Below are 21,895 nucleotides of genomic sequence, written 5' to 3' on the forward strand. Positions count from 1 at the left end.
CTGACGTATGTATGCAAAAGAGTCGAAAAGTTAATGGTCCTTGGCCGGAAATTTTGGCTTTATTGGCATACAACGTAGATGAAACAGACTCAATTATATATTTCAAACAGCTATCATATATTTTCAAATAGCTATTGACTTATATAATTAGCATAAGAAACCTGGGCATCACTCAGTAGTGGAAGTACTTTGCAATCATTCAGTGCATTGTTTTGTATTCTACGCTTTCGCTTAGCTGTAGTATAGTGATTTTTCTTGTTACTCATACATCTCGGTAAATCGCAATTCTTCTGGAAAGTACCGTTTCTTAGACGCTTGAGACAGGTGATTTAATCGTGCCGTCAACGTGTAATATCCGACAACATCCTAGGTCGACGAACGACATTGTGTACGATTTTGTACCTGTCCATCTTCAACATCGTATGATCATCACGTTTACCGCTTCATCTATACAATGGCATCCAGCATAAACAACGCCTCTTTCTCTGCCGTTTTTTTCCAAACGTCTAATCTTCTTTTACCTTCTAGTTACATTCAAATATCATCACATGCCTGGGCTACCTCTAAGCGAGCTACTTCGGTCGAAGTCTTCTTCGAACCTTTGAAAAAAATCTACTCAATCATTAAGTTCGAACCTTGGCGCCACCGAATGCCCGGGGCCTGTTCGTACAGTTTGAGTGATGTCTGCTATTGCAGTTTGCCGTTGGCTGCAGTTTTGCCTGTTGCCTGTGCCGTTCCTGTATTCAGAGTGTTTGTGTCGAAATGGCGAACCTCTCCCGCTACTACTGATATTCCTGCTGATACTGCTAATGCTGCCGCTGGATGCTTGAGGCCGTTGGCCTACGCTGAATATAGCAGTGTCGGCTAATGTAAGACTGTGTCTTGGTCTTTGTTTGGGCCCCCTTTCCCCTACCCGTCAGCTAGAGGCCCCCAGGAATCTTACCAAAAACACAAGCCTCTCTGTCGGCGAAAGCCTCAACGACAATGGCGCAGGTAGGTCGATCTTAGTTCGTCGTTTCTGGTTCGTTCCTTTGCAAGCTTTTAACCAGATCCCCGAGATAGATAGATGATGAAACGTGGTAAACAACATAAAAATGAGAAAAATTCTTCTTCATTAGAAGGCAGTGCGCCGTTGATCTGCAGTTGCTAACACGACCTAGAAAGAGATACGCAGACACACAGATACAAGTGGAGCAGCGGGAACGACCCTGTCTGTTGATGCGACAGTGATCCGATTGTCGTAAGCAGTCGTCAACTGATATATGCCGCCTATAGATTATAATAATAATATTAGTAAAATCAGTTTATTATAGTAAAAACTCTACTAATTTTTATAAAGAGGGCTTAGACGAAAATTCACATCAACGAAGGGTCGTGTAGCTACACGCTAACATAATCATCAGCCACACTGGCGAATATCAGTCAGATGATATTTCTGGTTATTGGATGGTCTCGAAAATACGGGATCCTTTCAAGTTTATCTGCCGGTTCGTTACTAACAATCAGTAGATTGATTATACCGTTGGTATCCCGCTGTTGTTAAGAGTAAATCGCCGTGTATTGCACGGTGGCGAGGCGAATCGCGTGTATGATGTGGAGAGGTGCCACCGTCGTTTGCCTTCTTGACAAAGAGTGAAATGCAAAATAAAAAAAAACCTCAGTAAACAGTAAATACGATTGTTTTTCGGTCGGGTTAACTTTTTCAACATAACACAGGGCTAGTTTCTTAACACGGTTGGTGTCGTGCGTTGCATAAAGATTCGTGAAATTTGCCGACTGCATCAGCAGGGGTAGACATTGGTCGAGAAGATTTTGTTGGCGGGCTCAGGACTGATAGCTAGCTGGCAGAGGCCGAATGGGCTTTTGTGGGTGCCTGATGCCAAAACTGATATAGAGTTGGTATTTGATGCAACGAGATTTGATTCCTAGGGGTAATTAAGTGGGTTTATCATTAGGGTTTTAACAGGTACTATGCGTATATCTGAGCTTGAACAAAAGATGAGATGCCACTGATCCGACAAAGCTGAGATCGATCGGGTTGACTATGTAAAAACCAGGAGAAACTTAACCGGCTACTTAATTAGGGAATACGCCTGCTTATAAGAGAAGCGTTCATCTAACGAACTGTGTTTATTTCGCCTTCGACTATTGTAAACTATCTCACTGGTAGTACTCGACGCGGAGGATCACGTATATTCTGTTGAATCTATTAACATTGGCATCGTAGCGATTGATTTATACCATCGGTTAACTGGCTTCTAGAAATGCCATTCTTGGCAAGAAGGCTACAGCTCTACTGAGTTGAGACTACTTGATTTCATTGAAGTTCGAGTTCGCTGAATAATTGCTTAATCTAAATATTATAAATCATTGTAATTTCTGTCACAAATCTAACGAATGATTTGAGCTAGTGGTCCAAAATTTTGTGTAAGAAATCGCTATCGCTCAATCGAATTCTGGTGCTGATGCAAGAAGGTGCATAAAAGCAGTATATTTGCGAATGGCGCAAAGCAAACTCGCTTTAGAGTCTGCACAATACACTGTTCGCACATCAAGTAACAATTGATAGTATATCAGTAATGGTTGATTAATATTTCGATGTTCGAATGAAGTTTCGACAATGGGCATGTGGGCTTAGATTTCTTGAGGTCGTTCAAATTATGTCGGAAAAGCTTATTAGGGCTACGTTAAGTTTGAATCACTCAAATGTTTACTTCTTGCAAAAGCGCCACTAAAGATAATACGTATTGATAATAGGTTTGTGTTTGTCGTACGATTGCATATTTCAGACATCAAATGTAGAAAATTTAGCTCCCCACGTCATCCGCGCCGTGCGTAAGGAGATGATGGAATTAACAAAAAGTCCCCCTGAGGGCCTTAAAGTTCACCTGAATGACGCTGACGTAACGGACATTCAGGCTACACTTGACGGACCACAGGGCACACCGTTCGCTGGTGGGGTAAGTACATTGACGTTTTGTGAAAATATCAAAATAAACTAAGCAAAATTTTTTCTATACTGAAGTTCTAGCTGTTGTTAAAGTCTATACGGGAATCTTACCAAGCAAATCTAGTGGAACGTATAGGTAATTAAGGACTCCAGTTCAGTAGACCTAGTTACTTACGAAGGGCCATAAAAATGCTGCGTTATGGCACAAGGCTGGAAAAGTTTATTTTTTAGGGAGATCACTTTAATGGACAGAAAGTAGTGCGAATCCTATTACCGAGATATCTTTTATTTTAAATGAAATATAACAGAATAAGCTGTTATTGGTAATATGCACTATATTAATTTCCACTATTTTGTATTTGTGTTGGTGTTTTTCGCAGCAATTCAAACTTCGCCTTGTTTTAGCTAAAAACCATCCAGCATCACCTCCTCGGGGTTACTTCCTCACGCGGATATTCCACCCAAATGTCGCACCCGATTCAGGACAGATTTGTGTAAACACGCTCAAGAAGGTAGAATTTGATTTAAGTTAGCTTTCTTGACGCTTTATATATTTCATGCTCTGCTGCTATGAGATAATCGCATTATTTGAAGAAAACTCGGGAAGTCGTTACGTTTTTAGGATACTGACTATGTATACTTGAATTCGCTGCATCATTCAAATAATACATAGAGCTAACAAGTAACGTCTATTGTTTTTGACCTTACTATCGTTAAATGAAATGTCGTATTTCCGTTATGATCTACTATATACTTTTTATAATGAATTAATATTTTCACTGATTTACATGTATATATATATTGGCAAAACAAGAAAACACTGGAATATTCATATGTATCAATATATTCATGCGTGTCCCTTGGAGCACACACAAATTAAAATTAAAGCCAATAACCAAACGATTCATCGTATAGATGAATACAGAGTAATGGTAGTCATTTCCGTTTTTATTACCATTTATATGTGTACGTGTATACACACGTACATTTACGCCGTCCATTTATACGTGTAGGATTGGACGCCAGATACGGGACTTCTTCGTATTTTCCTAACGATCAAATGTCTTCTGATCGTTCCCAACCCCGAGTCAGCGCTAAACGAGGAGGCAGGCCGACTCTTGCTCGACCACTATTCTGAATATGAACAGAGAGCAAAAATGATGACCCAAATACATGCTCAACCCGTCCAGTCACAACGGGATGATCACTGTTCAGGTTTGTGAAAATAATTTTTTCAGTAAGTCGAATTAGCAACAATCGTCAAGTATTTGAATGCATGCACTCGCACATAAAGGATTGCAGTTCAATAATATGTGGGTCTGAATTGTTTACTCTCAGTCCTGTCAAAAACTTGTCATCTTGGTTGAAGCCCTCTAACCTTGTCAAACGTATAAAAAAGATGTAAAGGTCAGGCTAATTGAAGCGTTATCTAATACATACATGGATAAGACATGACATGACATGAACAGTGAATCATGGTACAGACCCTGGGTTCTAAACATTCCTCATGGAGAGTCGCATTTTTCTACCCCGAGTCATTTGGCTTAACGCCATCTGTTCAAAGCTAACCTATATTCTTAAAAAAAAACGTCACTTAAAATTGTTATACAATAGCAGACATTTGCTTTTATTACGTATTTTATTATACTGACGAGATGACCCCAGGCAACAGTAATAAAAAAAAAAATATGTATAGCTATACCTGGGAAACCCACTAGTTATCTAACCTGCATCATAAACGACTTTTATGCAAACCGGCTACTTTTTCAGACACAACAAGTCATAGTTGCGACGGCTCTCAGCCAACGAGCTCGAAAGCGAAATTGCCCCTAGCAGCTCAGCAGGGTGATGTTAGTAAAAAGCAAATGAAGATCATCAAAGAGAAGAAGCGAGCTCTGAAACGACTTTAGGCCAAGCCAAGGCTACGAAAGCCTTTCATCCGAATGCCTATCAGCCGTCTATTCTATTAGACAATCGGACGATGTGAATGTTTGCCACCAACTTAGTCCGTCCGATACCGTCACAGTCACGAAATCGGTGAACATTTGACTCAACAACAAAAGAGACTGTGGCAACAACAATTAGATCAATTATATGGAAACAAGTCTCTCTTGAAAACAACAACAATGACGACAAAAGCAACTCTTATAACGGCTATGGCGGCCTTTGCGGATATCATTTCTTATCATGTGGATATATATATATATACGATGAAATGGGGACTTGGTCTGCTTTGCGGTGATTTTCAGCTGCATAGTAGCAGCAATGACACAAACTAGCGTTTCGCGCAGGTTTGAGAAAAATTCGGAGCTGCTTTGGCTTCGAACAGATGAGGGAAAGGCTACAGGCGCAACTATTCTTATTGAATATATATATATATATATATATATATATATATATTAGTAGGACAAATTCATCTAGCGATTTGTACAAATCACACACACAGGCGGGATGCATTACTGCATACACAGTGGGTAATAACAACTGGTTTCTGCTGACAATGGGGTGATTGGATGATCGAAAGCAGTCGATCGCGGTTGGCAGATAACGACACAGTAAAATGCTGTTGGAAAATAATGAAGATGTAGTGATACAATGACGATCATGGCGCGCCAGTCATGGTGGTAATTGCAGCGAAGGCAAACGGAGCCGGTGGCGTTGGCAGCTAAAATGGTCGTAGCAACTCTCAGCGAGTGTCTCTTGCCTATATGTATTATCCTAAATGTTTATCTTAGTAAATTGTAGCATAGAAGAGGTCACGATTAATTATCGAGGGTATTAGCGTAGAATGAAAGTGAACAGTAATCGAACTGACACCGACACCTTTGACAAAGACGCACAGTTTATGAAAGAAAAATTAGAGAAATGGATCAAAGAAGAAAGGGCATAAAGCGAGATAAAAAAAAATCGTGCAATGCCCGCTAATTTACATGAATATATGTATTAAGAAATCACGCAAAGTTAAGCGACGAAAAGACTATATTGTTTGGCAGAAATGAAACAAACGAATGTCTACAGTGTGGAGTTGCCTAGGATCGTATCGATTTAAGTGACAGCGAAGCGATCAATAAGTTGACAAGATGCAACTACGTGACTATGAGAAAAGGACAGGATCTGTGCCAAGCCGTAGCAGGAATAAATCGCTGTTGGGTAAGGCTAGAACTTTAACTAGCAGATGATACGGGATCTGCCAAGGCAAGGTCCACCTGCTCCGTTGGAGGTCGCGTTATTTATTGCGGCGAAGAAAATTTATCTGTAATAGAGCACCCGTGAATTTGGAAGCTAAGCAGCGAGCACCTGTTGCTTAGCTAGTACGTGGCTATCAGCCAGCTAGAGGTGTCGCTATGTTACATTAGCAGGTTGCTATCAGAGCTTCAAATCGAAATCGATGTGGAAGATACGATGATACCCTTTACCGTTTACGGGCAGAGTTAAAATAATTATCATTTGCTGGCCTCGTTTCCTTAACGAATGGTTGACGAAGTCATTGATTTCCAGTCAAGTTTCAGTATGTGCGTGTGTGAGTGTGTTGGTGTTGAAATTGCCGGTAGTGGGAGACTGCTGGACGACTTTGACTACGACCACCACGGCTGCTGCTTCCGTTAACGTTGGCTCAGTTGCACATCTATGACGAATGAAGTCGAAAAGAAATATGGACATCACGATGCTAAATAAACTTGTCGCTAATAAACGTTAAAAACAGCCTTTTACTTTACCTTTCGAAATTTTTACGCAAAAAAACGTCTACGCTACCGATAAGCAAATAACTACTCCTTTTAGAGGTTTCTATAGACGCGAATAGCATATTTACTTGCAAGCATTATCGTATATTATTATATTCTTCTTTATACATAGAGTAGCGTATGATGCTTTTAAATATGTAGCGTATGATGTTTTTAAAAACAGTGACCCATTCCACCGCATTTTCAGAGGAAGTTCATTTTTGTAAGTCCTTATCTAAAACCCTCGCTGTTTCTTTTCCCTATCCTCTCGCAGAAATTTTGCAACAGTTAGGTTTTAAACACGTCCCATATTTAATTATGTTCCAGTTCCTGCTTTCTGGAATTCTTCACGTTCTGTGTTAATTTTAAGGAAAAATAATATTCAGCCTTGCTGAGTCATATAGAAAGCGCACGTTAGTAAGAGATAAAAATAAGCTTATTAGCGACTTATTTCCAACTTGATGCACGAAAATGTGTGTTCTGTAGAACATGCTGGTAAAAGAAGTCACCAAATGATCATATTCGATTTTCATTACAGGTGCTTTTATGTATTCCGTGTTGTCTCCTGTATTTATGTTTCTCTTGTTTCTATTAACCCTTGGGGCCATCCAGCCGGTTACGACCCTTATTCAACAAATACAGACTGATTTTAAATGGTAAACATTAAGAATAACCGACACATCACGGACGCATCTTCCTGCATTGGTCATCGACATAAAGCCGCACATGTAAAAGATTTTAGAAATGCATCCCTTTATAAGTATCATTGGCGATAACGAATATCGGCAAGCTAATCGATTGTAGCGATCTATATCGAGTATTTTCGACTAGTAGTACCTAATAATATGCATAGCTACCACACAATGAACCACATTCTAATATTTTCGACTTTTCACGCTGGCGATGCAGGCGTTGAGTTTCCCCGTCCAGGCGCTCGATTCCGCTTCGCTATATGTTAAAAACAGAAGCTCGAGTCCGTTGTTAAGTCGGATTGGGAAGTAAAAAAAATTGAAACTTTGTTGGACCCGCACAGTGTGAGCGACCTGCGCAAGATCAAAGGACCGCAACGGTTCCTGAAAAAGCAAATGGAGAGAAAAAAAATAGGCATCAATATGTTCATTACCGTCGTCACAACAACAGCAGTAGCAACAACAACAGATGACGACAGTACGTATGAAATAGAAACGTATTTTTCAGTCAAGTGTGAACTTATTTCATTATCTTGATGTGAAGAAGATTATAGCTACCAATTATTAGTGCCGGAGCCACGCAGGAAGAGTCTGGAATTAGCATAGTGTCCAATTCTAGTAAAACAAAACCTTGAACAGTTAAGGAACAACTTCTTCACGAAAAGAATTTTGTTTGAGGCATCATAATTCATATACCCGTCTGACGTGCGCTGATCCAAAAAATACGAAAAGGGGGGGGGGAGGGGCACCGATATAAGATCATACTAGTTTGAAAGTTTGCATTATCCCTAATGCGCGGTGTGTATCAAACTGTGAGTTGAACACCATGATCAATCAAAGATGCAGTAAGACGTTTACACTGATTTAGTGTGGCCGTTTAATATATATGCGCAGGATCTACAGTGCCTCAAACTTGTAAGTCATCAGCTAAGATTTACCGGGTAGCCCCTTCCATATCTCGGCGTGCAGCTTTATATTCAATATTTCAAAAAGCCTCCGAATCTTCAACATGGTGCTTCATTTGACAGGCTCGCATTGCGTGGACATGTCTGTGAGATCTTAAACCGTACTTCCAGAAGCATAAGGTGACCTGTAGATGCATGACCCTGCATGGGTCACGAGTGACGCGTATATTTAGCTGCAGTAATCATTATATGCAAGCCAATTGAGGCTTCGAAAAATCCGTGTCCATTAAAAAACGATCGAGTTCAGAAAGGGCTTTGGCTATAAGCGACCAGTTCCCTAATGACGACCATTTTGCATTTCGCTCTGTTGGGTGCCAGTTACTTCAATCTTTAATGGATACCTCAGAGTTACTCAAGAAGTTTTAGTAAAATGTTTACTTAATGCAATCTAGAAGGAGTAAGGTAAGAAAAATGTTGTAGTAATAATTAAAGCAAGGGTCCTATTACCGAGAACAGCCATCGTCGGGAAACTCACCTGTTCTTCCTCAGCCTCTCTCATATCATTCCACAGATTGAGCCGGCTCCCCTCGATGGCGGCGAAAAATGATTTAATGAAATCGGTAGTGCCGAACATACCGCTCGAATCCTTTAGCCTCAACATACCGCAATGGGTAACCTTTGGGGGCATGTTGAGCTGAATTTTCATCACGATTCGGCCGTCAAGTGGTGATTCACTGTAGTAATTGTCCAAGTAGTGCACCTCTCTGTTGAACGACAGTTCAGCCATAATTTGTGCGTAAGCTGTTTATTTCATACTAAATGAATCATCATAATTCGTACTGAATGATTGAAAAAACTGCCGTTCAATCATGGTAGATATTGCAAACCTAATATTTATCGCCAGCTAAAGGGCGGATGTCACACTTCTCGATAGTTAGTTTTTTATTGAGTTGTTTTTCTATTGATGGCCATAATGAGCTAGCCACATCGAAGCGAGACAATCAAAGATCAGCGTCTGGTGTTCGAGAAGATCAAACCGCAAAAAACTATATTTTAACATAATGAACTAAAAATTTAGGACTCAACAGAGTCCTAAATTTGTTGGATGTCGATACTCTACATTGCAATTTGCTAAAGGTATGGGCTGTCTAGATTGACATGCACTTTGCTGTGGTTACACCCATGTTTAAGATTGTTAGCATGAGCGAATAGAGAAGACCAGTTCATGAAGATACTGGCTCTCACGGCTTTCATAAGATGGCAGCACAAAAAGATGTCTCGTCAGTTGTTTTGCGCAGATTACTGAATTATGTTTAAAACGCATGTAAACTAAATAGAACGAAAGTACCATAGCCTGAATGAATACAGCCAGGAGCTAATTGCAGGTAATCCTAGAAAATGGTAACTTACTTGTTTACGAGGATAAGACTCTCGTCTAGAGTCACTCTGCCAATTAGTCCGAAAGAAGGCCGACGAATTTTCACGCTCTCATAGGAGGATCCCGCATTTCCAGGAGTGGAAGGCGTCTTTCTCTTATTCGGTGTAAAAGCGCTCAAGATACCTCCTTTGTGAGCGTTTTGCTCTTTTTCCTTCTCACGGCGGAGTTTTTTCATTGTCATTTCGTAATCAGGGTGTTCTCGATTTGGCGCCTCCTGCAGACAGATATATTTATAACTGAGATAACTTTTCTATAGAATTACAAAATGTTTTTATCCTTAAAACTTCTGCATGCATATCAACCTACTGCAAGTTGATGGCTCGCCTAAAAAAAACAGCAGCAGTAGTGCTTTTGGCTTTCTCAAATCCAGTTCGCATCTAGCCTTTTCTTTCACCTATACTCACTACGGCGTAGACATCGATGAACACTCGAAATCCCTCTTGCAGGTTCTTCAGTACCATGTGATGCGTAAGGTTGACCGCACCCCCGTGAATCTTTTCATTTGTAGATACCACTTCCGTATGCAGAAGCGATGCTCCCGATCGTACGAGGACCATGAAATAGTGTGTGCTAGTCAACAGGTCATTCGATGAACGCAACAACTTGAGGAATTCCTTTTTGAATGGGAGCGTGATATCGCATATTGTCAAAGTTCCGCCGGGTTGTGGAATGCTATTTTGAACATTAAGCCTTTGAAGCTCGCTCTGAGCTGCCTGATGCCGCTGTGCTGAAAGCAAAACGGTAAGAGTTCATAATTGTTGTATCAATTAGAAAACGTTTGTTTAAACACGCATGTTGACCATAGCGATCGCACTGATTTATTCTGCTTGCTATTGTCTATCTATTGGGAACTGGCTTTTCATGAATCATGAGTTAGATCTCATTAAAGGAAGAACCGTTGAATCTTCGGGGTCTATAGATTAAACAACGACTTAACATGACTTTATTAAAGCAGGTATGAAAACACGTGATATTTTATTAAAGCTAATCAAACTTCATTTTGGATCCCTCTTGTAGATCTTTGGCTCTTTTGCCTACGGCACGTCCAATCTTAACATGGCAAAACACTTACTTGAAATTAATAAAAGACGCTCGGCCTCAACGTGCTGTTCACTACCACGGTCTCCATTGTCTTGGCAGACAGCCAGGGCGTGACTTGTCTGCTTCATGATTGACTCCTGCTTTACAATTTCTTCCTCGATCTGACGCTTGTACTCTCCAAGGCTGGAGTTGGACTCTCCCTCAATTGGAACGTCTTTGCCTTTCCGTATCTCCTAAAGGAGCATTGACACACACAATTGACATTATTACTATTTTTGTAAGCGAAATATGTCCACAAAGATATTTTTTTAGAGCACCGAAGCATATACTTAGACAGCACAACGATACAGACTATACCGGCGATTGAGGTATTCATATTAGTATCAAAAAATAAGCACCATGAAGCGTTCGTTAATGAGTGATTCTGTGTACTTAATTTACCCCAAGGTTTTCATCTCAAATTATATGCGCTATTAAATAGGAAAAACAAGAAGTATTCCTAGCCATATATAATTTGAACTTAAAGATATAGGCACCGTGTAAGCTAATTTTATGTTTTGAGAACCACTTCACCTTCATTAGGTTCGTCAGAAAAACAGACGAATGTCATAGCTAAACTTGCTGATTTTACCTGCATCATATTTGAGGGAATCTGATAGACAATCCTTTTAACGTTTTCTTCATGCTGTTCGGCAGCCTGTTTTTCATCCCTACGGTATTGACTCATTGTCTTTGTGACCGGAGTTGCCAAACTTTCTTCGGAAGAAGGCGGCACTTTGCCAAGAGGCGTACTATGCCCGTCCTCTGGGATGCCGGTTAGTCTCGAGATGGTATCGTCATCAATCAGATGTTCAGATTTTCGAGGCAGCCTTGGTGTCAATATAGAGTCGTCAATAAACGTTTCTCCACGCCTCCCCAGATCATCACGCTCTCCCTCCTCTTCAACGATATCAGACTGCTCCTGCCGAAGCTCAGTGCGTTCTGTCACTGAAAGATAGGTCTCATCTGGGGTTTGATGACCGTGTACTATCATGTCCTCTAGACGATTCTTAAGCTTATTAGACACTTGGCCGATCTAAACGTTGGGCGTTCACATATCAAAGAAACGAAACAGACATGGATGCGGAATTAGATTTTTGTTCGCTTGAAGATAGAAAATCTATTTGAATTTAACAAAAAAAAAATATTTTGCTCCAAGTCGAACTACTACAAATAAATAATTTTGGGCTTTGTGAATATGTGTATAAAAACAAACGTAACACGTTGATTTGAACATGCTTGACATATAGTACATTTCTGCTGTGGCCACAAAGATAAACAACAAATGTCTCTTCAATGACATATTAATCTATTTATTATCGAAAGATGCCAATATACATATTCTATAACATAGGTCATAAAAAGCAATTTTGTAAACTTTCTACTAGTTCGTAAAATCTCTTTGACTTTAGCAAGTACCTTCTTTGGAACATCTTTCTCTAGAGGATTCTGGGCCTTAGGCGATAGTGGTAGCAACGGTTGCATAATTTTGACTTGATGATCATCTGCTATGGTGGTCCGCTCATCCTCAATAGATTCACCTTCGTCAACGCTCTTCCCGCGATCTTCAAATTTGTCGAAGTCCTCCGTACCTTCGTGATCGTCATTACCCGCGTTATCATCGACGGAAGGAGCAGCAGCAGCAGCATCATCAGTCTTGCAAGGTTTCAACTGAAGTTGCTGGGAACTACCGGGCTGAGGCGTGACTAGCGGCTTTTCCGTCGGAGAAAGCTGAGTACTGCACACAGCGAGCTTTATAGCACGAGCTATTCAAGTACAGTACGTTCCAAGAGAAAAAGGAGAAACATTAAAAATGATTCGAAATCGAACGCTTCTGTATATGCGTATATAAAATTAATTGGGCTTGAGTTTTTACCGTTCGTGTTTAAATGCGTTTTTATACTAAGGCAGGAAATGCCAAGCCTTCAATGCCCGCCATTATCTGTTCACTTCAATAAATTCTATTTTTGTACAGCAATTTTGTGTGTCGACACTTCCTGCGCAGATGGTTTATTGTATACAGCTTATCACGCGTAGCCAGCTTAGCGATAAATGTTTATTTAAGCGTCGTACTGGGAAAACATGTTGGAGACAATACAACCCAATCGATCAACACACACGAAAGCACCATACGACAGTGAGCGTATCATATGACACGAACAGTATTTGGATACGCCGAACGTTTCGATAAGCCGATGCTTGCGTCGCTATTTAAGAGATAAAACTTATTCGCTTCAAAGTGTTCCCACCCATAGAATATTGCTCTGCGCTGACATTCTCTAGCCATCATAATATTTTGTCTATTGCTTGCTATGTACCTATGGCTTTATATAAACGTGTGCTAGTTTTGATATAACAGAGAATAAACAAATTCGTGAGCACATAGCTGCACATTCAGACATTCAATAAGACGTTTTTATGAAAGATAAGATTTGCTACATCCTCACCTGGTAAATATGTAACTAGAATATCGATCTTAATCTAGGTGTTCGTTTGACATCAGAAATATGATGCTTACTAGGACACGACTTACTATGGTCGTTTTTACTTTTTTTTTGCACTATATGTTTGTTGAACATAAACATTGGTAGAAGTATTATGTTGTCTCGGACATCGTCGGATGTGATTAACCTAATATAAATATTCAGTACTCTAATCACTAAATATCAAACCAAAAATTATTTAAGTAAGGATGTGCTTGTTTTATTAATTCGATTATTAGAGTTAAATTTAAGTCTAAAACCTAACAACTTAACAACCAGTGTATTGTCTGCTCTGCACTAAACTGAGTGGTCCAAAATACTTTTTCAAATGTTGCGATCGTTTGATTAATATTTTGTGTCAATTAAATGCTTAAATCTGCTTATATCAATTACACCACTTGTCCGTTAAAAATAGCGAACGTATGAATACCTTGGTTGGAGCAGGTGTCTTTTTCAATTTCCTTGGCAATTCGCTGGTTAACTGGAACGTAGGCAGCATCAGCAGCCTTGCGGTCTTCTTCCATCGCTCTCTCGAAGAACTTAGCTCGAGAAGATACGCTCCCAAGAGGTTTTGTCTCAATCACACATCGTGGACCTGAGGAGTCCACATCAAATCGTGATACCTTTTCGGCAATTTTGCCGCGTGGCACCACCCTGAATAGATTGTCGTTCATGAAGGAAATGGGCATACGTTAAACCTATTTTCAGATCTACTCTTCAGGATTATTAAAAAAAAACACATTAGCTTATCAGTAAATAATAAGAAACAACTTCAAAATAAAATTTAAACATGTAATTAAATAGCAAAAGTAATAACGGAAGCATAAGCAGATAAAACCGTACCATTATGTGAACCTACCTGGATTTGGGAATAACCTGTTGTCTCTCGCCTGCTGTACCTGAGACAGATTCTTTTTCTGCGACTTTCTTGAAGTTCTTCACTTTATCGGCCACCTTCGCTTCGCTCGGATCCGGCACAATCTTCGCACTTGCACAGTTTGGGCTTTTAATAAGTCCCGCAGCCTCTTCTCGGGCCTTGGCAACAGCCTTCGCCTTGGCAAACGTCATCGTGCTAACAGAATCATCAAGGCGATTCTCCGATCCTGGTTGCTTCTTCGACATATTAACGCTCTCTTCGGCGGTACGAATTGTGACAGTGGTTCGTTCGACCACTTCCCAGCGCTTTTGGGTTGATTGTGGTGGTGGTGAGGGCGCCCTATTCCTTGCTTTACTTTTACCGGTTGGCGGACTTGGAGCGCGCTTTTTCGTACGTGTATCGATAGAACATCCTGCCGCTGTTGTTGCTGTTGCTACCGTGTGATCACGCGAAAAACAGCCAGATTTTCCAGAAGCCGCTGATGATGCCGACGCAGAAGTAGGTGGTAAAGGTGCTTGTCTCTTTGGCGTAGTGGACGTGGACTGCGTTGGAGTTGACGATTTTTTTGCTGGCAATTCGTCCTCCATTTCGGCATACCTAGTCAGTTGAAAAAAGGATTACTTCACGGCAAGCAGGTCGCAGTAGTAGGTATCTATATATTTTGCGATAGACACAGCATGTAAGATGGACTTCGCCTTGCTTGTAGAGGGTCTGCTTAGGATTAGATACCTTACTGAAGACATTTTATCGGTCGGGTTGAATGCACAAATGAAAGAAACGACTGTTCTACCTGAGAAGTTTAAACGAGTAGCGTCACCTATGTCTTTCTGCGCCGGTGTGCACAAAGACCCATGATTATGGAAACTGGGTCTTTAGCCGAGTCTCTACCGCATATGAGTTATTAGTGCTTGTCTAGTGTCGATGGCAAGAAGTAAAAGAGTATGCATTTCAATAACGGATAATAAGGTGCAGCTCACAGATATGCCAGCAAATATATGTGTTATTTTTAGATTGCACGCAGAGTCTGGGTTGTCATAATGCCTCTCAAAAGATACTTGAACAGGAAAAATTCCGCTGCGAAATTTATATTCTACGAATAGAAACAACATGGTATAGGTAAATTATCTAAATAGTCAAATCTGTGTTCATACGAAATAATGCAGGCATGTAAAATATCAGTTAAACATTTTGAGGCGCTAGATTTTTTATCGCAAGCTGTTTTCTTTATGATTTCTTTTGGTAAAACGAATAGCCAAATGAAATACAGTTGTTGATCCATATACCTTTTCGATAGCTCTGAGAACCTGGTTTTGGACGATGATGCCGTGTTCGGATTATTTGTTTCCACAGCAGCCATATTCTTCCGGGGATTTTTCGGCGAAACAGCAAATTTCGCCATAAAACCTTGCACTTTATGTGGCGATGATGGGCCCTCACCAGACTTTGCTGGCGACATTGTGTTTTCCTTTTCCCCTCGTGAACGTTTTGTCGGGGATTCAAATGGCTCACCAGGCGCTGCGTGTTTTCCACGCAGTTCTCTCTGGCGCATTTGCATCATACGCCTAATTTCCGCCTGTCAACAAAAAATAGGGGGAAATCAGTCTACGTAATCCACGACTCCTAGCTTCTTGTCAACAATAGACTCCCCTCTAGACATTTTACAGTCAAGCATTAACCCTCAAATTTCTATCAGTACATGTGGGTTACTTCATGATTAATGTAGATTAACAGCATGTATGCTAAAATTAAAATGTGATACGTACATCAAACAAATCTGAGTTACCAAGTTATTTTTCATAATCGTAGTCAGACAAAGGCATTTGTGGGCACGAGTAGCATTAATAAAAATCAAGTGCGGTTAGGATTGCACAAGTTTTTTTTAACTAAATATTAGTTTTGAGTATAGATGGTAGGTACAAAATAGCAGTGTACACTCGTTCAAATGTGATTGTTTACCAATGTGTATAAGGAGACATGCATTTTTTAATTAGTTTACAAGCATTACTTTACAAATCCCTAATTTTTTTTAATGATTTATTGCAATCGAATGCCCATAAACTTTTTGACTAAGCTATACCTACTTATAGATATAAAGTATCGACATCGCTGTTATTAAATCAAACAAACGTACCCATTCTCTAGACCAAAATATTTGGACACAGGTCGTTTTCTTTAAAATGTTTAGAACTTAGAAATTACCGTAGTAACTATCAACTCAATGTGCTTACATAGCCGCACTTAATTAAAAAGTAAAATATCTTATATTTCATTCAAAGTCCGATTAAATTCGCCAGTTTATACGTATAAAGTCTAGGTTATCATTTCAAGCCGGTAACTGCCTGTGCATCCCTCTACCCAACGTACGACAGCTAGCTGACCCTCTTTTCCACATCATAAATTGACGGGTGTTAGTCATATAAATTCATTAGTTTCAATCATACTTGCCATTTTAAAAAAGTGAATTAAAAATGTACTTGTCATCTCCTAAAGCACCGACCCATCTTCGGTCTAATGAAAAAAAAATTCTAATGAATATTGTAATTGTCTAATCACTTAAATGATTAAAAGTATTTGCCATTGGCACATCGAAATAAAACGTTTGCTTAGTGCTGCCAAGCGATATGCTCCATCTTCTAAGGTGACTCTTGCCATTTGTCCATGCGGTTATGATAATGCAATAATTTTTGATCACCAAATAAATCTGCGTTCTGAGAAACGCTTAGAACTGCCGAGCGAGTTCGGTTTGACTGGTCAACGCTCGATTTCTCACACGTGCGCTTGACAGGAGTAGATATCATATTCCGGCAGGTCCGTATGACGCCCAAGACTCTAATTTAGATATAACATGTTCACTCAGAGGCAATGATCATTTAATGGACTTACTCCGCAAGACCCTGCTTCATAAATCTTCTCAAATAAATTAGCAATAACACTCAGGTATAATCACATCTTCTGAAAGCTAATTAGTCTCTATATTGTGAATTCACACAGGAGGACAAAATTTCGTAAATAAGATAATAATATAGCTAATAACACGATTTCATTGGCACCTGCTCCTGGTACTCGCATCCTTATAAAAAAAATATTTGAACAATCTTGCCTCGTTTGTTATAATCTAATACATAAATTGCTAGAAGTATGCGCTGTCGACGCTAACTACCATATTCCTTATGTAGTCCTTAAAGTATATTATTTTTTGAACGTTATTGATATCATGAAAAATTTTGCTAAATATATATATATATATATATATATGTATATAACTCGAAAAAAAATCAAAATATTACTAAATTCCCATATTATAAGCCCACCTTATATTACGAGGCTCACATGGCGGCCAAGAGTAAAAGTTGAATAAATTTGTGAATTGATCGCAGTTGCGTGGAAACCATTCGGACCTATCGGCCTTGCTTACACCTCAGTGTTGGCGTAACAGTTAACGATTCCTTATTTCTCACTTCCTTATCATCACTTTAGCAATCAAATTTTCTTTCATTTTGTCGGTTAAGTTCACATTTCAGCTAACTTTGGTCAAGGATAAATGAATATATACTAATATAGATATTCGAGGATCATATCGACTTCTAGGGTATGTAGAAAAGAAGTAAAGCCTGGAATTGTAAAGTCTTTACTTTTTTTCAAACGCAAGACATCAATTGCAACCTGCTTTAAGCTTTGATAGTTCGGGGATATCCTAACGCTTCTACTTATCTATCGGTACAATCTGTTACAAACTAAAATTAAGAAGTCATAACGACTCAAGTTTTCACGTTTCACAGATGGCAAGATTTTTAAAATTAAACTTTAAATAATAATAAACAGAGTATTTCTGAACTGCTAATTGAAAGTAAATAATTATATTACATAATGACTTTTACGGTCGCTAATTTTAAATAACAGATTATAATACACATAATACACCTTATTCTTATAATTACTTAGGCATTGTCAAATGATCAGGTGCGACCATGCTTAGTTGCAGCAGATCTAATTCACAGTCGTTACGAACAAGTCGTTCAGCTGATAACGGTCGCTAGTAAATTTGTTTATTATAGTGTGCTATGAAGATAAGTTTTCTTCTAACAGTTGTTATTAGAAGCCTTGCACGTATTGTGTTCCCATTATAGAATCTCGGATGAAATTTCTTTTAGAAAAATTGAACAGGCGGAACTTACTGGATCGAACTCTGCGTGCTCCATGTTCGCTGATAAAATTCAATTTAAAGTCATGAAAAACACACAAAAACTCCCTAGCACAACCACTCTCACAGTAGTACGGTAAAAATGCACGCAAGAGAATAACACAAATGTGCGAATGGTATACTGAGCTCGCTTATGTGAGTGAAATATTTTTCGATCGATCAATCGCCATTCCACTTGTTTGGCACATATAACCGCTTAAATCAAATTCGAATAGCGCTTTCAGTTTTCAAATGGCGACGCATGCGCAGATAAACAAATATGGTGGCCTCTTTGCTCTCACTCTAAGACTGTCGTCTGCTAAGATCTCAGGACGCGCCAAAATATCTCGTTCGGGCCCAACGCCGAACCTCAGCTGGACGAACAACTTCTAATATCAACATAATGGAGCACTAAACTGTGCCAATGACATTTATGAACCGTTTTAAATATCGGCTAAGTAGATCGAATATGAACATTGCAAAAATAAAGGAGTTTTGTTTGTGATTTGGATTGATGCACACTGTAGCTGGAAACTTAAATGGCATTGGCTTCAGGGCATCGTGCTCGTTTTAGAATGAACAACGTTTTCTTTTTAATATCAATTTGCGTAGTGTTAATAGCTATAGGGAAATTCGGCAAGTATGAACGTCCTTTTTTCAGACGTATAGTGGACACGTTAACATTAGGAAGTTGGGTTGCATTATTGTCCTTACGTTGAAATTGAATTGTTAAAAGCTAGACCATACCGCAACAGTCTGAGAAGTATGCGTTTCCTGTATGTAACGTTAGCGATGCTTTATTTATGATGTAGATTGAATGTACTCATTTACATATATTGTGTTTATGGCTCGAATTTCTTCTGTAAACCGCACACCAATTTTCATAATTTATGTAAAATATATTTGTGGCAGTACGAGGTTGAACCCAGTACCTGTTTTTTTATATTTAAAACAACTATCGCGTCGAAGCTGAAGCCTAGATATGTACACAGGAAGGAGCATATTTCTGCAAACAAAAATTATGATGCTTCTCTTTAGTAGCTATATTTTAATATTTTTTCGGTGAAGTTAAGTGTTAATGCTTTGAAGGTCGTGCTTATTATAACGAAAAAGAAAATCGAATTATTGATTGCTTCCTCAAGCAGTGTTATAACAGCAGATATATTGAACGTATTTAATGACTTTTATGTGAGTTAGTTGACTAAACCAATGTGATGTTTCTTTCATACACATATATATTATGCTTAAGTGTCTTAGAACATATCCATATACTTGTTAGTATTCAACCTGCGTTAATGAAGAAAAATATGTAACTTTTGTTAAAAATTAATAATCCGTTCGTACAGATATGCCTAAAATGAATTAGTACTCCAAATAAGTTTCGAGAACGGGTTGATAGGTGTAAATTTGTTCACAAAGCAAGAGGTACCTAGTTTATAACCTCAAGATGCAGCGAGAATCTAATGACGTATACTGTGACGGTTTCAAAAAATATTTTATATAAAAATTTTAACAAAAAGATTTTGGCAGAGGCAGTTAAATTAAAGAATCGGTTTACCTGCTCTGAGGTTTACCTGCTGCGGTCGATAAGTTTTTAGTTCTCTACTTCATAGATGTTCTTCCGCATCGCTTTAAAAAGAATGCAGTTTACCTTGCATAATATCCTGCTTTGTCACTCTGTCTTTGAGACTCCATCGTACACATAATTTAGATCAAAATATTTTAAATGACTAAGAAACGAGTGACAAAATCACTCGCCAACTTAATACTTTACATCTTATATACCTATATGTACAGCATACATACTGTATGTTTATATATACTGTAAAGACATAAAATGAAGAACGACCTGACGAATGAATTTTTACTCAAACTTTCAAGAGGCTTTAGTTTAATTTGTATGTATGAAATATTAATCTATCATGTAGGTCATGATTAATATAACACATTTCTGTATCTAATTGGGACACTGACCTTCTTGATCCACGATGATATTTATCGACTGTGTACAGTTGCCCTCCCACCAGAAGTACTTGCCGGTGTGAACCGCTTGCAAGTTGGCGAATGAGGGTATCGACAGGCTCGGTCGTAGTATTTTCGTTGAACAAACACGCATATAATTACGGCTAATTATCAAAGCATGAGAGCGAAGGAGTAGCTCGCCCGTCGATTGCCTTGGTTTCAATCTGTAGGCTTGAAGTCGGTTAATGCCCAAGGGACGGAAAACTGGATAGACACGAAGTCACATTATATTAGTGGTTTCAGCACCCATAATTTTGTATTACATCATATTAGTATTTCATTGGCGTCATTGTTATACTCAGGTAGCCATCTTCATGTTGAAATCACCTGTCTGGGACATTTAATCCGAACTTTGCCTATCTTACTACGGTGGCCTGAAATCGAATCTGGGCATCGACGCAATTTAACCTGTCAATAAGATACGAACAATGGTAAGCAAAATCAATATGGTGATCTCTTTCCTTGCTTGATCCCCCAGATAACTTGCGTTAAGCCCCCGTAGCCCGATAAATCCATAAAATAATGTTAAGCTACGTTTTTGTAAAACGTGTTGTACAACGGAGATAGCTACGAGTCAGCTATGGGAAAACTTCTGGATGCTCTGATAACTTATCAAAAGAAATCTGTGAGGGGTGAGTATTTATGGAGTTCTCGACTTCACAACAAGTGAAGATACATACACATTGATATATTGTCAAGGGCCCAGCACGCCGTGATTACTACCTGTCAGTTGTTTTCTTTATTTCTACTTACATAGACTTCGATTCGGGTTATCAGGTTCGTAAAACCCTATTGATCACACCCGTGAAAATGTCTCGCTCACATAGCGTTCAGCCGATGAATCAATACAGATTATACCTGCCTTTAAAAGATAAGGCGACCGGTTGTGAAAATACCCAGAAACGTTGTATATATGGTTGGGCGATTGTATTGTTAAATACGTGCGGGGCTATTTCCTGCCATACAATGGCCACAATGGAACAATCGTATGTTGACGATCTAACCCGAAAATTCATACTACACAGCCGTAAATCTGACTACATTTTCATAAGAATACGACATGAAACAAACGACAGCCAGTTTTCTATTATCTAGCGGTGTCCCAACAAAGCTGGATCTGTAGCTGATTCGCTTATACTAGCAATTTACTACCACTGACACCAGGAAAGTACAATTTGACCGGACAGTTTCTTGCAAGTTGGGCTTGAGTTAACGCTATAAGGCCATATCGTATGAAAGTCGTTATCATGAATCGATCAACACAAGCTAGGTCCAGTCGTCTGAATTTATGATAAACCTGGGTATTTTATCTCAGATGAAAAAATCGATAGATGTTTAATTTTACGCGGTATGTTTTTTGTACACTTCGTCTTAGCTGCTTAGTTCGAACGTTTACAAGATGTTTCGGTTTGCATTACTAATTATCACGGAAATGCTGGCAGCCTAATAATGAATCAGTGTTCAAAACACGCCCTCTAAGGGCATACTCTGAGCTCAGTTGTCATAAACTAACTACACTTGCTTTACCGTACTGGGCTTCTTTTCGAAT

At 39.2% G+C, this 21,895-nt stretch overlaps 2 protein-coding genes across 2 annotated transcripts; one reads left to right on the plus strand and one right to left on the minus strand.

Annotated features, from left to right (window-relative positions):
• The first annotated feature begins 703 nt into the window (after positions 1–703).
• Positions 704–6,650, plus strand: LOC111271988 (ubiquitin-conjugating enzyme E2 S). The gene is made up of 5 exons (XM_022853101.2): positions 704–993; positions 2,790–2,960; positions 3,331–3,462; positions 3,964–4,165; positions 4,721–6,650. Exons 1-5 carry the CDS (start codon positions 985–987, stop codon positions 4,858–4,860), a joined length of 654 nt encoding a protein of 217 aa, XP_022708836.1. The 5' UTR covers positions 704–984; the 3' UTR covers positions 4,861–6,650.
• A 74-nt stretch (positions 6,651–6,724) lies between these two features.
• On the minus strand, positions 6,725–18,555 carry scra (anillin, actin binding protein). Its single transcript, XM_022853099.2, has 11 exons — positions 18,320–18,555; positions 15,428–15,717; positions 14,127–14,741; positions 13,698–13,921; positions 12,204–12,550; positions 11,377–11,820; positions 10,777–10,978; positions 10,109–10,431; positions 9,677–9,918; positions 8,802–9,030; positions 6,725–7,745 (listed from the first exon to the last, which is right to left on the minus strand). The coding sequence occupies exons 1-11, from the start codon at positions 18,341–18,343 to the stop codon at positions 7,548–7,550; spliced, it is 3,138 nt and encodes a 1,045-aa protein (XP_022708834.1). The 5' UTR covers positions 18,344–18,555; the 3' UTR covers positions 6,725–7,547.
• Positions 18,556–21,895: the final 3,340 nt, after the last annotated feature.

The sequence above is a fragment of the Varroa jacobsoni genome, unplaced genomic scaffold (assembly GCF_002532875.2).
Source record: "Varroa jacobsoni isolate VJ856 unplaced genomic scaffold, vjacob_1.0 contig01378, whole genome shotgun sequence".
In the NCBI taxonomy this organism is placed as follows: Eukaryota; Metazoa; Arthropoda; class Arachnida; order Mesostigmata; family Varroidae; genus Varroa; species Varroa jacobsoni.